Source organism: Clarias gariepinus, chromosome 17, assembly GCF_024256425.1.
Source record: "Clarias gariepinus isolate MV-2021 ecotype Netherlands chromosome 17, CGAR_prim_01v2, whole genome shotgun sequence".
Classification (NCBI taxonomy): Eukaryota; Metazoa; Chordata; class Actinopteri; order Siluriformes; family Clariidae; genus Clarias; species Clarias gariepinus.
In genome coordinates, this window is record NC_071116.1 from 30,380,740 (window position 1) to 30,394,984 (window position 14,245).

Below are 14,245 nucleotides of genomic sequence, written 5' to 3' on the forward strand. Positions count from 1 at the left end.
TACAGCAACTTATTATGTTTATAAAAATAAAAAACATTAAAGAAATAAAAATTAAATAATAAATACAAATAAAAAATGACTATAAACAATTAACTTATCGCAACATGCGGCTTGCTTAGAGATGATAAAATAAATTTTTGCATAAAGAGTAAAATTATCATTTCAATAAAATCATAATTTCTGGGGTGATTTGTTAGCAACCCCATATTCACTTGTATTTATTGCCCATAAATAGGCTCTGCAGCTCCCGTTTTTCGAAAACGCGGCTTGTTCCTGTGTGCTCGCCGTAGTCAGCTGATCATGCAGGTGAAAGGTCAACTGTTAGACAAAATGGACGTCAATCAGGCTAAACAGGAGCATCTTCTCGCACTGAAGGGTTAGTGTTTAAAAATATTTATGTGTAAAGTGTAGATTTGCGAAAAAACTTGTTATTGCGTCAAAATGTCAAACAAACCCGTTTTTAAAAGTGTATGTTATAAGACGAACGACTGAGTGAGGCTAATGCTAGCTAAGCTGTTATCGGGTCGGTGTTTAGCGACAGGCTGTAATACAAACTGTAGGCTGAAGTGCACTAGGTAGGGTTGAAGCGCTGTAACAGGCCCCCCCCCGAGTGTAGTGCACTATTGTAGGGACTGAGGGGGTATTTGGTATCGAGCCTGGCAGAAATACACAAGCCTGCTGTGAGGTGTTTATCTGTGAATAATGTGTTTAATACATTCAGTAAAGTTCATATTTATTACAGTTAAGGTGTGTTTGGTCTGGTTTATTTGTTTGCGAATGTTACTTTTTAATCAAATCTAGATAAGAGCATAAACTGGAGCTAATCATCTGTGTGCTAAAGTGTTAGCTTCTCTCTCATGGGAAAGTAAATAATAATAATAACAACATTTAGATGAATTAAGTGTGTGTGTGTGTGTGTGTGTGTGTGTGTGTCAATATTTTGGCATTTGGAGCCACAAAGCAATTTTTCTAAAATAATTTATTAAAACTGTCATTAAAGTAAAGTTATGATTTAAAGCTTAAATTGTTTTTGAGGTTTGGATTAAATTAATGTGGTTAATAAATCACACTGAACTGCAAAGAGTTTATTATTATTATTATTATTCATCTCTTTGGTAAAGATTAGCATTGATTTTTAGTGTTTATTAATTATTTTTATTTACATTTTTTTCTGTTGTTTATTTTATATTTGATCACTCGTTAAAGTTTAGAAGTATATTTGTATTTCTCCTATAACATGGAAATGCATATGAGAGGAGGAGGATGAGGACGAGGATGAGGACGATGAGGATGATGCTTCAGTTCCTGGTCAGGGCTCCTAAAAGCAGAAATTTAGGAGCACCCACCAAAAATGAATGAGCACCACAACTACAAATTGTATATTAACAGATTTCCTTCATTTGAAAGCAACACCAATCAACACTAACAACAAACAGCTACAACAAATCACTGAAACTTTACATATCCTGTGGCCAGGATTTGAAATTCGGTCTTCTGGCTCGCTGTCCCTCTGACATCCATCTTTTGACTGAGGCTGAGGCATCAAAGGCTTCCAAAGGAGGTCCCTCAACGCTAATTCGAATTAGATCTTCTACCGTGTTGGTGTGTAATGAAGGTCTATTGTCTGACTTTATGCGCTTTTGGATAGAGAACATCAGCTCCCATAGACACTGTCTTCTGCATCCAGTTGTGGCATGACTCCCCAAGACCAGCAAATGCTGACTTAGTGGCTGCATAGATTCCTAAAATATTTCCCACTAGTTTAATACATGTTTAAATGGGTCTAACATCATTAACACTTTAACAAACAAATCCATTTATAATATAAAAACCAACGAACACATTAAGTAAGACATTAAGTAAGACACTCAATACAATATAGTAGACTAATATACGACCATTTTATTTTTATATATATATATATATATATATAACATTGGCACATGACTTGTCATTTGCATATGTCATGTTAATTGCAATACCGTTCTTTTTCATTAGCTGCAACATGGGTTTAAATTTAGTAAAAGCGAGCTCTTCTTTGGCGATAGTGTATGCCGTGTTAAATTTCACGTTCAGTTCTGCGTGGGACGGCTGGCAGTATCCTGACGATTAAAAGTCTCAACGATCGAACCTGTTGAAACTGAACTTTATGCTACACACCTGTCCCTACATTTCTTGTGTTTGACACTCTCACCGTGTTTGACCAAGCTCTCGCGCTTAAAGTGCGTAGATTCAGTGGTGAACGCTGTGTTACCTTTAAACTCCGTCCCACGGGTTTTTATAGTGAATGCAGTGCATAGAGCCATTTTTATAGCGGAGCCACTCGAAGTCTTTCAGCCATTCCCTCCGAAAACTGTACACCACCTTTTCGGCTGGTGAATCAACATTCACTACATGATCACTATCACCAGCGCCATTATTTGTAACGTTATGTGGTTTGCAAAAGCAATCAGTCAGTGTTCTTTTCATTTTCCCTCTTCTTCACCTTTTTAAATTAAAATTTCCAGAGTGATTGACAGCAGACGGCAGAACATCATCGTATCAGCATTCAGCGCACAGAACACATACATACTGTTAACATATTAATCTGTTTAATTTGTGGAGAAAGTCAAACAGGTCGCACGCCAACAATTACATGCACTCGCACCAATGCTCCCAAATATATTTTGAGGTCGCATAGATGAAATTTCGGGAGCATATGCGAGCCCTGCTGGTGTTAAAGCAGATAAGTGCAGCCTTTGCAGGGGAGTTAATGATGAGAGAGGAGTGTGTGTGTGTGTGTGTGTGTGTGGAGGATTAGACTACAGATGATGATGAGTTTGCACTTCTTTCCTGTGTCACAGTGATGCGTCTGACCAAACCCACGCTGTTCACAAACATGCCTGTGACGTGTGAGGACCGAGACCTGCCAGGTAAAAGCTGACCCTGCATCGTAACACACACACACACACACACACACACACACACTAAACTAAACTAACTTTGTTCACACGAGCGGCTCCACTAACTCTTCCTCCTCTCCTCCTCCTTATTGTAAACAAATTAAGTTATACTAAGATGAATAATGAAGTCATTATTGGACTGGAGCTGGTGTTCTCCCTGCACGAGGACACGACTCGGGGCACCAGGTGTTATTGTACCAATCAGAGTCTGTAGGTTTATTAGAATTATAGTCCTCTTGGGCTCTGATTCTCTCAGCAGCACAGAGTGCAAGGAAACCCTAAGATAATCTATTACCTTGTGTTTTATGGTGTGTGTGTGTGTGTGTGTGGGGACATGCAGGTGATCTCTTCAGCCGGCTCATGAGGGAGGACCCATCTACTATAAAGGGGGCGGAGTCTCTGATGCTCGGCGAGATGCTCACACTGCCTCAGAATTTTGGGTAAAAAGAGTTTCATGTTGTTTTTACTCAGCAGTTTAAACCACAGTGGTGTGGGACAGTACACAGTACAGTGGGGGGGGGGGGGGGGCAGTACAGTGGTGTGGTCAGTGGTGTGGTTTTTGGGGGGGACAGTACAGTGGTGTGGTTTGGGGGCGGGGGGGGGGAACAGTACAGTGGTGGGGGACAGTACAGTGGGGGGGGGGGGGGGGGCAGTACAGTGGTGTGGTCAGTGGTGTGGTTTTTGGGGGGGGCAGTACAGTGGTGTGGTTTGGGGGGGCAGGGGGGGGAACAGTACAGTGGTGGGGGACAGTACAGTGTGGGGGGGGCAGTACAGTGGTGTGGTCAGTGGTGTGGTTTTTGGGGGGGACAGTACAGTGGTGTGGTTTGGGGGCGGGGGGGGGGAACAGTACAGTGGTGGGGGACAGTACAGTGGGGGGGGGGGGGGCTGTACAGTGGTGTGGGACAGTACAGTGTGGGGGGGGCAGTACAGTGGTGTGGTTTGGGGGGCAGGGGGGGGGGCGGTGGTTCTGATGTGTGTCATGATCTGGAACCCTGAAACATTTACATCTAGATGTTTAGACGCTCTTATATTAAACTAATCCAGAGTGACTTCAAATTCAAATTTTATTTGTCACATACACAGTCATACACCGAACGATATGCAGTGAAATGCTTATTGCTTTTTTTAGACTTACAAAAATGCTTTGAAGGTTCATCCATTAGATCCTTACTGGGTTACTCTGGGTTACTCTGGGTTACTCTGGGTTACTTTGACTATGAACCGTCAGACACACACTGTACTGCTCAAAAATGTCCTACTTCTGCTCTTCAAAGTAATGTAATAATAATGGTGATGATGATGATGATGATGATGATGATGATGAGTGTGTGTTGTACAGAAACATCTTCCTGGGCGAGACTTTCTCCAGTTACATCAGCGTCCACAACGACAGCACTCAGATGGTAAAGGACATCCTAGTGAAGGTAAGTGAGTGCGTGCGTGCGTGAGAGAGTGCGTGCGTGCGTGAGAGAGTGCGTGCGTGCGTGAGAGAGTGCGTGCGTGCGTGTGTGTCAGGGTAAAACAGTGGGAGTGTTGTTACCCCATCTCTTGCACCTCCCCCAGGCCGACCTCCAGACCAGTTCTCAGAGGTTAAACCTTTCTGCCTCCAACTCCGCCGTGTCGGAGCTCAAACCCGACAGCTGCATCGATGACGTCATTCACCACGAGGTCAAAGAGATCGGCACTCACATGTAAGACGTGAGGGGGTTATGAGTGTTAATGAAGCTGCATACACACTACACCTCGACTCCAAACTCCTGAGTGAAGCTTAAAACGGTGGTTCCCAAATTTGTTCCCACAAATTTCAAGGTGTCGCGAGAGGGATTAAAAAATTATGTCTTTTTTTGTGATTATAATACACACTTTTCAGTATTACAAGTAAATGCTATAAATAAATATTTTCTGATTTGTAAAGCTATTACTGATTGAGTGTGAGTGTTTAAAAAAAATTAATTTGCGACTCAAAGATATGACGTCACTGTGCAGCGACTGGCTCACTAGTTATTGCTACAGCGCACAACTGCACGTGAAAACCGCAACTGCCGAGATGAATAAATTTGTTATTTGCAAATCTAAAAATGTTAAGGAAATTGTGGACAGTTTGCCCGAGTCATCGGAACCATCGAGTACATCGACCAAGAGCCAGACCCCGTCAGACCAAAGTGAGAAACGTCGAAAATATCAGGAAGAATTCATAAAGTGAGGATTCACGTGCTCTACTGTAGATTTCCCTCGGTGTGTAATCTGTTCAGAGTGCTTGCACATGAAAGTATGAAGCCCGGCACAACACATGATTGCTCAACAAGCAAAAAAAATTAATAAACAAGTACACCCTTCCCATTAAAAAGTAAGCTAAAATTATTTTGATGTAAAGTAAATGTAGTCATAATACTATGAACAGCGTGTTCTGTTTATTGCTTGTTTTTGATAGTGGGGGTCACGAGATCTCGTCCATCTTCAATTAGGGCTCGCTGGCTTGAAAGTTTGAGAACCACTGGCTTAAAACACCGGAGCAGAGCAGAGTATCAGAGTCTGGAGTCGAATATTAGCTGTTAAATAAATAATTATTCATTTTACAGTTAACTCACTAGAGCCTCGGTTTGTGAGTAACTCGGTCTGTGAGTGTTTTGAAAGACGAGTAAAATGTTTAAATTAATTTTTACCTAATAAACAAGTAAGATCTCGATATAGGAGCAGTACGCATACGCTTCGTCTGTCGAGCGTCACATGATCACAACTGAGCTGCTCAGTCTCAGTGGGCGTGCGACACTTGTACAGTCAACATCCGAGTGTGTGTGTACTGTTTACTATAACCATGTGACCGTGTGTGTGTGTGAAGGTAAAGTGCAGTTTAATTAGTTTTATTTTTACTTAAAAGGGGTCATACGGTCCTACATGCACTTTTTTAAGCTGTTTGGACTGAACTGTGTGTTAGGAGAGTGCGTACACAACCACTCTACGATGATAAAGAGCCGCCCAGTGGTTTTCTTTTCATTTATTACAATAACATGCCCCTTCTGAAATCAGGCCAATCGCAAATGCCTGTCACTGTGGTGCCACACCACAAGAGACCACTCCTACACTAGTTGAGTGACACATTGACCCGCCCCGAGTGAGAAGAAGCTGTCGGCCATTGTTTTTTTCCTGCTGGAGCAAAATGGCGCCTAAGCGAGTGTTGTGTACAGTTGTTGGGTGTAATAGCGAACACAGCAGTCGTCATTCACTACCTAGGGTTAGTGACCTAGGGTACCTACCTAGTGTTAGGTATCTGAGCCACTGAGGACGCAGTGGCTGAATTTAGTTTTTAAAGCTAACGTCCCCGCTGATTTACCTAAATGCGTTCATGTTTGCGATAATCATTTTTCACCAGACTGCTTTATAAACGCGGGTCAATATAAAGCAGGTAATTCCTTTTACTATGACTCTTTGCAGATCGCCTTTTCTAATAATCATGATGAATGCGGAGTGTAAGTTAACTTACACTCTCATAGAACATGGTTATGGCTTCTTCTCTGTGTACATCCGTCTCTATATAATCCCTAATCGCCCGTTTATAATAAACAATGCATTAAGGTGATTGTCTAGTTGCAAACTGTGTACATAGTCGGAAAACTATATTATGCTTACCTTTGTTACGTTAGATGGTTTATAACGATGTCTGTCGAAGATTAAGAAGTCATGTAAACACATCAGTAAACACATCGCGTCCGTATCTCTCTCTGTAAGTTTCTCCGCTTTATGTTGTTGTTGCTCGCGGCAGCGCAACAGCCCGTTAATTCATGCCCATGCAGTGATGAGAAAGACAAATCGAGTCGATGCATGTCCATTCTTTTAATTTCTGCGTTGTCAGGTGATATTACAAACTTCCGCGTAGGTTCCGTACTTAAATCAAACCAAAAACGACTGAAGAAAACAGGCTCGGGCTCCATATTCCAGCGTTTTCCAGTTTGGACTGCATTACCCACAAAGCACTGAGCAGAGGTCATGAGCATTTAAATTAGCATGTACTGAAACAGGTTGCTGAGAACAGAGCTAGTTTTTACCAGGTAAAAGTAGTGTTTTTTTTACACAATCCTTTTGAATTTTTAATTAACGTATAATATAAACTGTTCATTAGGACCCTAAAGATCATATTAACATTTAATGAAAAATGAGATGTGTAGGACCTTTAAGTCTTGTATTAATTATTTTTATGTGAATATTTTTAAGTTTCCATTATAACTTCTGGAGAAAATTCACTTTGATATACGAGCACACAACGAATTATACTTACAGTCCAAGGGTCCACTGTTAAACAATACAATGAAAGTTTTCTATTCACTAAACTCTGTGTGTGTGTGTTTGCAGCCTGGTGTGTGCAGTCAGCTACACCACTCAGACCGGAGACAAACTGTACTTTAGGAAGTTTTTCAAATTCCAGGTGATTGTTTGTTCCCGTCTGTCCCCCTCTGTCTTTCTGACTGTCTATGTCTCTCTGTGTCTCTCTGTCTCTGAGTTATACAGTCGTGTTCATGTTCAGACTGAATGTGAAACATGATAATATTTAAACATAATAATTTCAAACATACAGGAAGCAGATGTTACAATTCTGTTACCATTCCTTTTTAAATTGTAAAATATTAAACAGATTTTTGTACTTTTCAGTATTAATTTAGATCAAATGTCCCCAAACTTACCGAGTCTGAGAATTAAAACTTTCTTTTTTTTAAATTTCTAAACACCTTGTGTCTCGTGTCCCCCGGCAGTCCACTCACACACTGAATACGTCTTTAACCGAAGCTCTTGAGGTATACACAAACTGTCAGGCTAACACACGGGTAAAACATAACACGACACGATTTCACTAAAATATCACTTATACATTAGTCACTAGCTAAATTTGAATAAAATATAATAAGGAATCAGATTAGTGGGGTCTCTGATAAAAATCAGTTTTGGTTGTAAGATAATTTATGTATAAATAATAAATATTATATTTAATTCTGGCTTAAAGGGTTAAGAGACGCGACCCCTAAACAATGTGGCAGGTTTGTGTGATCAGAGCGACGTAGTTAACATCAGCGCTCCACCTGGGAGTCACGGAGCGTCCTCGCCGAGCAGCCGTGTGACACCCACGCACCACACATCAGATCAGACACAGTATCACTGTGTGTGTGTGTGTGTGTGTGTGTACTGTTATTGTTCTATGGATTGTCCATCAGCAGAACCCGAGGTTTACTCACCCTTCAGTCTGAACTCTGTTTTAAATCAGGTTCTCAAGCCTCTGGATGTGAAAACCAAGTTCTACAACGCAGAGGTGAGATGTCTGTGTGTCTGTATGTGTCTTTTATTAGAACCCCTTAGCCTCATCCTGTCACCGTTCCCACAGTGAGCCCTTGTGCACAGTCACTGGGATTAACCCTGTAGACCAGTGACGTGTAATAACAGTGTAATAACAGTGTAATATTGCACATATTAACAGCTGGGTGCACTAACGCAGAGATAAAAACTTTGTTGTTCATTCACGATGTCTCGTGCGTGTGTGTGTGTGTGTGTGTGTAAAAGTTTAACACAGAGTAATGGGTTCTAGCGGGGTTAATTAATAATAATAATGGATTGATTAATTGCTGTTAGGAATTTACCCGATTCAAAGTTATTACCCGGGGTTAGCTCTCATATCTAATAACTTGTACACCACAGGAGGGCGCAAATGCATCTTCTTGTGCTACAGATTGTCCCCTATTTACAGTTTCCGGAGCGTGTTCGTAAGTCAGATTTGTTTTTAAGTCTGACACAGTGACTCTTATACACCTTTGATATGAATATACAAAGTAAAGCATACTGCCCCTTTTCCCCCACACTGCCATCATTTGGCCAAAAACTGTAACCACGACTCGCAGTGAAATGTAAGTGTTGTCTTTAAATCATGATGGGAATCCTGTACGCCATTTTGTCTCAGAGCTGTTTTCCACTGTGTTGGACTGTGAACCTTGTCTTATTAAAGATTTTCATAATTATCAGCCCCCCCCCAGACACACACACGTACAATATACCGGTCTTTGGACATTTTATACATTCACTTACTGAAAATAGTGTATATAGGTGTAAATGTTGGTATCTGGTGCACTGCAGAGTCTATTTTTCTCATGCTCAGTCTCAGTGCGCGTGCGTCACTCGTATAGTCAACATCCGAGTGTGTGTGTGTGTGTGTGTACTGTTTACTATAACCATGTGATCGTGTGGTCCGTTCGTATCTGAAGACATCCGTAACTCGAAAGTTGGAGACAACCTGGACTGCGTTATTAACTGAGGACTTCTTCAGCTATTGGTTTAGAAGAATGTGTGAATCGTGTTGGAGCTTTGAGGAACACTTCATGAAACCGTGAAAAATGCAGAATAAACGTCTGGAAGCGTTCCAGTGTTCCACAATAATACGTTTCAGACCGATCAGAGTGAGGAGATGATGTGAGCGAGACGATGTCTCACCGATCTGATCTGTTCCTGTGGAAAATCCAGTCAGATACTTTTATCTGGGGTGACTGGAGTAAGGTGACGGTTCTACACACGTTTATTAACGAGCTCGTTAGCACTTCTCACACTACACGTCCCATCAGTTCTCTCTTCTTCACATCACCTCAATCCAGTTCATTAAAGATCCATTCTTCTGTTTTTTTTTTGCTTTGTAGTGAATTATTATAATAATTATTATTATTATCATTAGCATGTTAGCGCTGTGTACACATGTATGTTGTTGTTGTAGTTTATTTGCATTTTCTTTAACGCACGTAACCTTTTACATTTCTAATTCTTTCTCATTTTGTTTGTGTTTTATTTTCTCCATTAGAGTGACCTGAGTTCTGTGGTAATTCCTTTCCCTTCTCATTGTAAACCTGATTTCTGCAGCCCCGCTCGTGCTCTCTCTCTCTCTCCCTCTCTTGATCTCCTTTAATTTCCTCTGTGGAGCCGATAAACAGAGCAACGCCAAGCTTTACGAAGGGAAAACAATAAAAACTTCACATTTCAGAATAAAAAATAATCAAGAAAACAAGAAGGAAGTCAAAGAGACTGGAAAAATACAACAACAACAATGCAATGAAATGCTTTTTTTTTTTATTGTTTTCTCTTTTTGTTTCCTCTCTCTCTCTTCCTGCTTTTTCCCCCCTGCTGCCCCCCTGCTGCCCCCCCCCTGCTGCCTTTGCCACCTGCATTTGAGTGCCAATCAGACACAGGGAACAATACACACACCTCTTACCTGCTTCATCTGATTCCTCACCGTAAACAGACCTCCTGCAAACAGAGCTGTACTCAGGGGTCACGTCAGGGGTCACGTCAGGGGTCACGTCAGGGGTCACTCACTGGGAGCTGAGAAAATCTGACATGAGCAGGAAGTCCTACAGGACCGGAGTCTAGAGGAGCACCTGAGAACACACACTCACACACACGCACACGTTTAATCTCCTGTTTAACACGAGTGAAGCCGTGAGATACCAAACCGAGGTGTCCTGGAATCGTAGTGAAACATTTCAGCGTGACGCACTGTGGAGGAGCTGGACACGGATCAGAACCAGATGTCTGTGCAGCACTCGGGTCTGCAGTCCTGGTGTTTGTGTGTGTGTGTGTGTGTGTAAGATCCTCAGCACACCTCTGAATACAGCTCTGTATTATTACATTATTTCTACACACACAGATGTTGAAGCTTCATGTTCGTGATTAAGCTGTACGTTTCTGTGGGATTGTGGGAAATTCCTGAGCTGGGCGTGGCCCGTGTGGCCCGTGTGCTCGATTCTCAAATTATAACTGTACTGTCTCTAAGGTCTCTCTTTTTTTCCAGTTTCTCTCCAGACTTTAAACAGCAGGCATGAACTAACTAACCTGAGCTGGTGTGTGTGTGTGTGTGTGTGTGTGTGTGTGTGTGTTCAGAGCAGCTGCTTTATTCAGGCGGAGCTTCAATTTAACTTCATTTACAAAGAAAGACTTAAAACAAGTGTTTCACAGAAGCACATTTTTAAAATAAAAATAATAATAATAATGCTCTAAAGTGTGTTAATATTGGACTGTGTTATCTCACACACACACACACACACACACACACACACACCGCTTTCAAACCCGGTACTCGGCCTGAATTAAAGCAGCTGTGTGTGTGTGTGTGTAAACTGTCCTAAGCTGAGCTCTGATCCCTGCAGACTGACGAGGTTTTCCTGGAGGCTCAGATCCAGAACATCACCACCTCGCCCATGTTCATGGAGAAAGTGTCTCTGGAACCTTCCATGATGTACAACGTCACTGAACTCAACACCGTGTGCTCAGGAGAGGAGCGGTACAACTCATTACAGCACACACACACACACACACACACACACACACATCCTCGTATAAGGACGTTGAGTGTTCATGAGGATAGACGTGTCTTTCTATTAAACCCTGGCGCTCAGTCACAGTGTAACGCTCTGTATTACATTTTGACACAAAGTGTTACATTTTAATTGAAGTGTTTACGTGGTTTTAATAGAAAATGTAATATTTTAATGCTTTAAATAAACACTGAAACAGGATCGTGATCTCTCACTTACTCTGCTTCTACTCCATTCTGCCTTTGAAGCGGGTGTGGACTCGCACTCTCTCACGTCCCTGATAACGAGTGTGTTTTTCCTCCTCTGTAGCGAGTCGACGTTTGGGAAGATGTCGTACCTGCAGCCCATGGACACGCGGCAGTACCTGTACTGTCTGAAACCCAAGCCGGAGTTCGCAGAGAAGGCCGGGGTCATTAAAGGGGTCACGGTCATCGGCAAGCTGGACATTGTGTGGAAGACAAACCTGGGGGAGAGGGGACGCCTACAGACCAGCCAGCTGCAGAGAATGGTACGACATACACACACACACACACACACACAGAGTCCTAGTGCTGCTCAGGGTATTGAGTAGAAGCAGGGTTTGGGGACACGTGTTGGAGCCGGAGGTCGCGTCCCACCCCTTCCCGTCCCCGGTGGTCCAGTTTATTAAACATGACTGCTTTATTATGACATGGCGCTTCCTGTTTACATTTTACAGTCATGTAAACAAATAAAAAAAAATCTTGGCCCGATGTCTCTCTGCTCCTCCCCCCAGGCTCCAGGTTACGGAGACGTTCGACTGTCGCTGGAGTTCGTCCCAGACACGGTGAACATGGAGGAGCCGTTCGACATCACCTGTAAAATCACAAACTGCAGGTACAGACACAGGAGCGCTCGCAGTGACACACACTCATTAAACACGAATACAAGTACTAAGTGTGTGTGTGTGTGTGTTTGTGTGTGATCTGGTGTCAGTGAGCGCACCATGGACCTGCTCCTGGAGATGTGTAACACTCGCTCAGTGCACTGGTGTGGAGTTTCGGGCAGACAGCTGGGCAAACTGGGTCCCAGTGCGTCTCTGTCCATCCCACTGCAGCTCCTGTCCTCCGTACAGGGACTCCAGGTACCTCAGGGACACGACACTGATGGCTCGGGTGTTGATTAGTTCCCTCTGACAGGCAGCTGTGACGGTGTGAGTTTTGTGACATCATCATCAGGGGGACAGAGGAACGCCACACGCTATTAAACGTAACAATGAGGGAATAAAAAGGAACGCAATCCTTTAATTAATAAAAATATGGGCAGTTTCGTAGAAAGATGCAATTCATCACATTTGGAGGGGCTTGTAAGCTGTGTCGGAACACACCCCGCAAGAGGGTACAAGTTTTACCCCTGGGGGGCAAGAGGTGCCCATATTTTCCCCATTGACGTATAATGGTAACTTCCAAAGGAATTTTGAAACGGAACCCAGCTGTGATATGATGCTCATAAGCCACACCCCCTAGCAACCCAAACCCATAGGGGATTATCATCACAACAGTATATCATAGGGATATGAGGATTGGTTTATATCATTTATAGTCCACAGAAGCCTTTGATTTCTTTATCAGCAGGTGCCAAGCCACTCCCTAGCAACCAGAGTACCCTAGCAACATATAAAACATATATATAACACTAAATAAACTGGTTTAGTTTTTTGACTCGCGCCACAACAGAGGGCTTCTAACATTTTACACATGCTAGCAATTAAGAGCTACATGCTAATATCCAGTAGCTACATGCCACAACATGCTACTATAGTTACCATAAAGCTAGCAACATGCTAATCATGTTAGCATCATGCTAGCAACATGCTAACATAGGGGTGGGCCTATTTTACTAGTCGGCCTCTCAGGCTCACCGTGAAGCTGTCGAGCCACGCCCTAGGCCCGAGTTTTGCCACCACAAGCACCGCTTACATTTCCTTCAGAAAATGTACCTGTCTAGTTGTTGTTGTTGTTGTTGTAACACTGTTTTTGTTGCAGAGTATATCAGGCCTGAGGCTCACAGACACCTTCCTGAAGCGGACGTACGAGTACGACGACATCGCACAGGTGTGTGTGGTGTGTCCGTACCTGAGCCCTGAGACCTGAGGCTCCTCCCACTTCCTGTACCGGTAACCTGCACCTCCATGGACCAACTGCATCACCACTTTTTACCCGATCAGCTGACCTTCTTCTTCTTCTTCTTCTTTTAAAGTGTGTGCTTTTAAAGCCCTCCTCTGATTTTAAGTCTGTGTAAATGTTAATAAAGGAGAGGACTCGAGCGAGCCCAGACGTCAGTACAGAGGAATAACTCGTGTCCATCAGCAGCTCATTAAACGTTTAGGGACGCAGGACCTTTAACATGTCTTCTGTGGATCTGCAGAGACGTGAACACAATCTCTCACACGTCGACACACACACCTCTGTGGCGTTCTCAGAGAGAGAGAGGACGCGTGTGTTAGATTTTAATCATTGGCAAAATAGTCACACAGTTTTTCTCAGAATAAACCTTCTAGTCTTTTAAAGCAGCTGTATGTAATGTTTATTGCCCTCTGCTGTGAACTGCAGATCTTAGGCAAAGCACTAATGAAGACCGTTCCAACCGTTCTCTGTGGGCGGGGCTTAACAGATTTCTCCCAGGAGTCTGAACTGTAGTCGCAATCGATGCATCTGAAACCTTACACATGGCCGCTTTAATCGAGTACACGATTGTGTTTGTCTTCCCAAACTTTTAATGAGCAAAGAAGAGTTGTGTAAAAGTGTAAATACATGAAACTTGGGCTTCTACAGAGATATAAAGAGCATCAAGCTGTTAATGAGTTAATGATTCCTAATTAATATTTAATCACTCTGTCAATCCTGTGCTGAAAAAATAAACACACAATAAATTCCATAGTGATTTCACGTCACATTTATTCACCTGTGATGTTTTTATCTACACACAGAGTTCAGTGTTTACAGCCGTGTG

At 42.7% G+C, this 14,245-nt stretch overlaps 1 protein-coding gene across 2 annotated transcripts; it reads left to right on the forward strand.

Annotated features, from left to right (window-relative positions):
• The first annotated feature begins 300 nt into the window (after positions 1-300).
• On the forward strand, positions 301-14,170 carry trappc13 (trafficking protein particle complex subunit 13). Of its 2 annotated transcripts, XM_053516195.1 has the most exons (13): positions 301-376; positions 2,844-2,912; positions 3,283-3,382; positions 4,282-4,366; positions 4,506-4,633; positions 7,290-7,362; positions 8,194-8,238; positions 9,766-9,783; positions 11,108-11,241; positions 11,585-11,783; positions 12,030-12,130; positions 12,230-12,377; positions 13,279-14,170. In XM_053516195.1, the coding sequence occupies exons 1-13, from the start codon at positions 301-303 to the stop codon at positions 13,384-13,386; spliced, it is 1,284 nt and encodes a 427-aa protein (XP_053372170.1). In that variant the 3' UTR covers positions 13,387-14,170. The 2 variants fall into 2 exon arrangements, with proteins under 2 accessions (XP_053372170.1, XP_053372172.1); XM_053516197.1 differs by lacking the exon at positions 9,766-9,783.
• Positions 14,171-14,245: the final 75 nt, after the last annotated feature.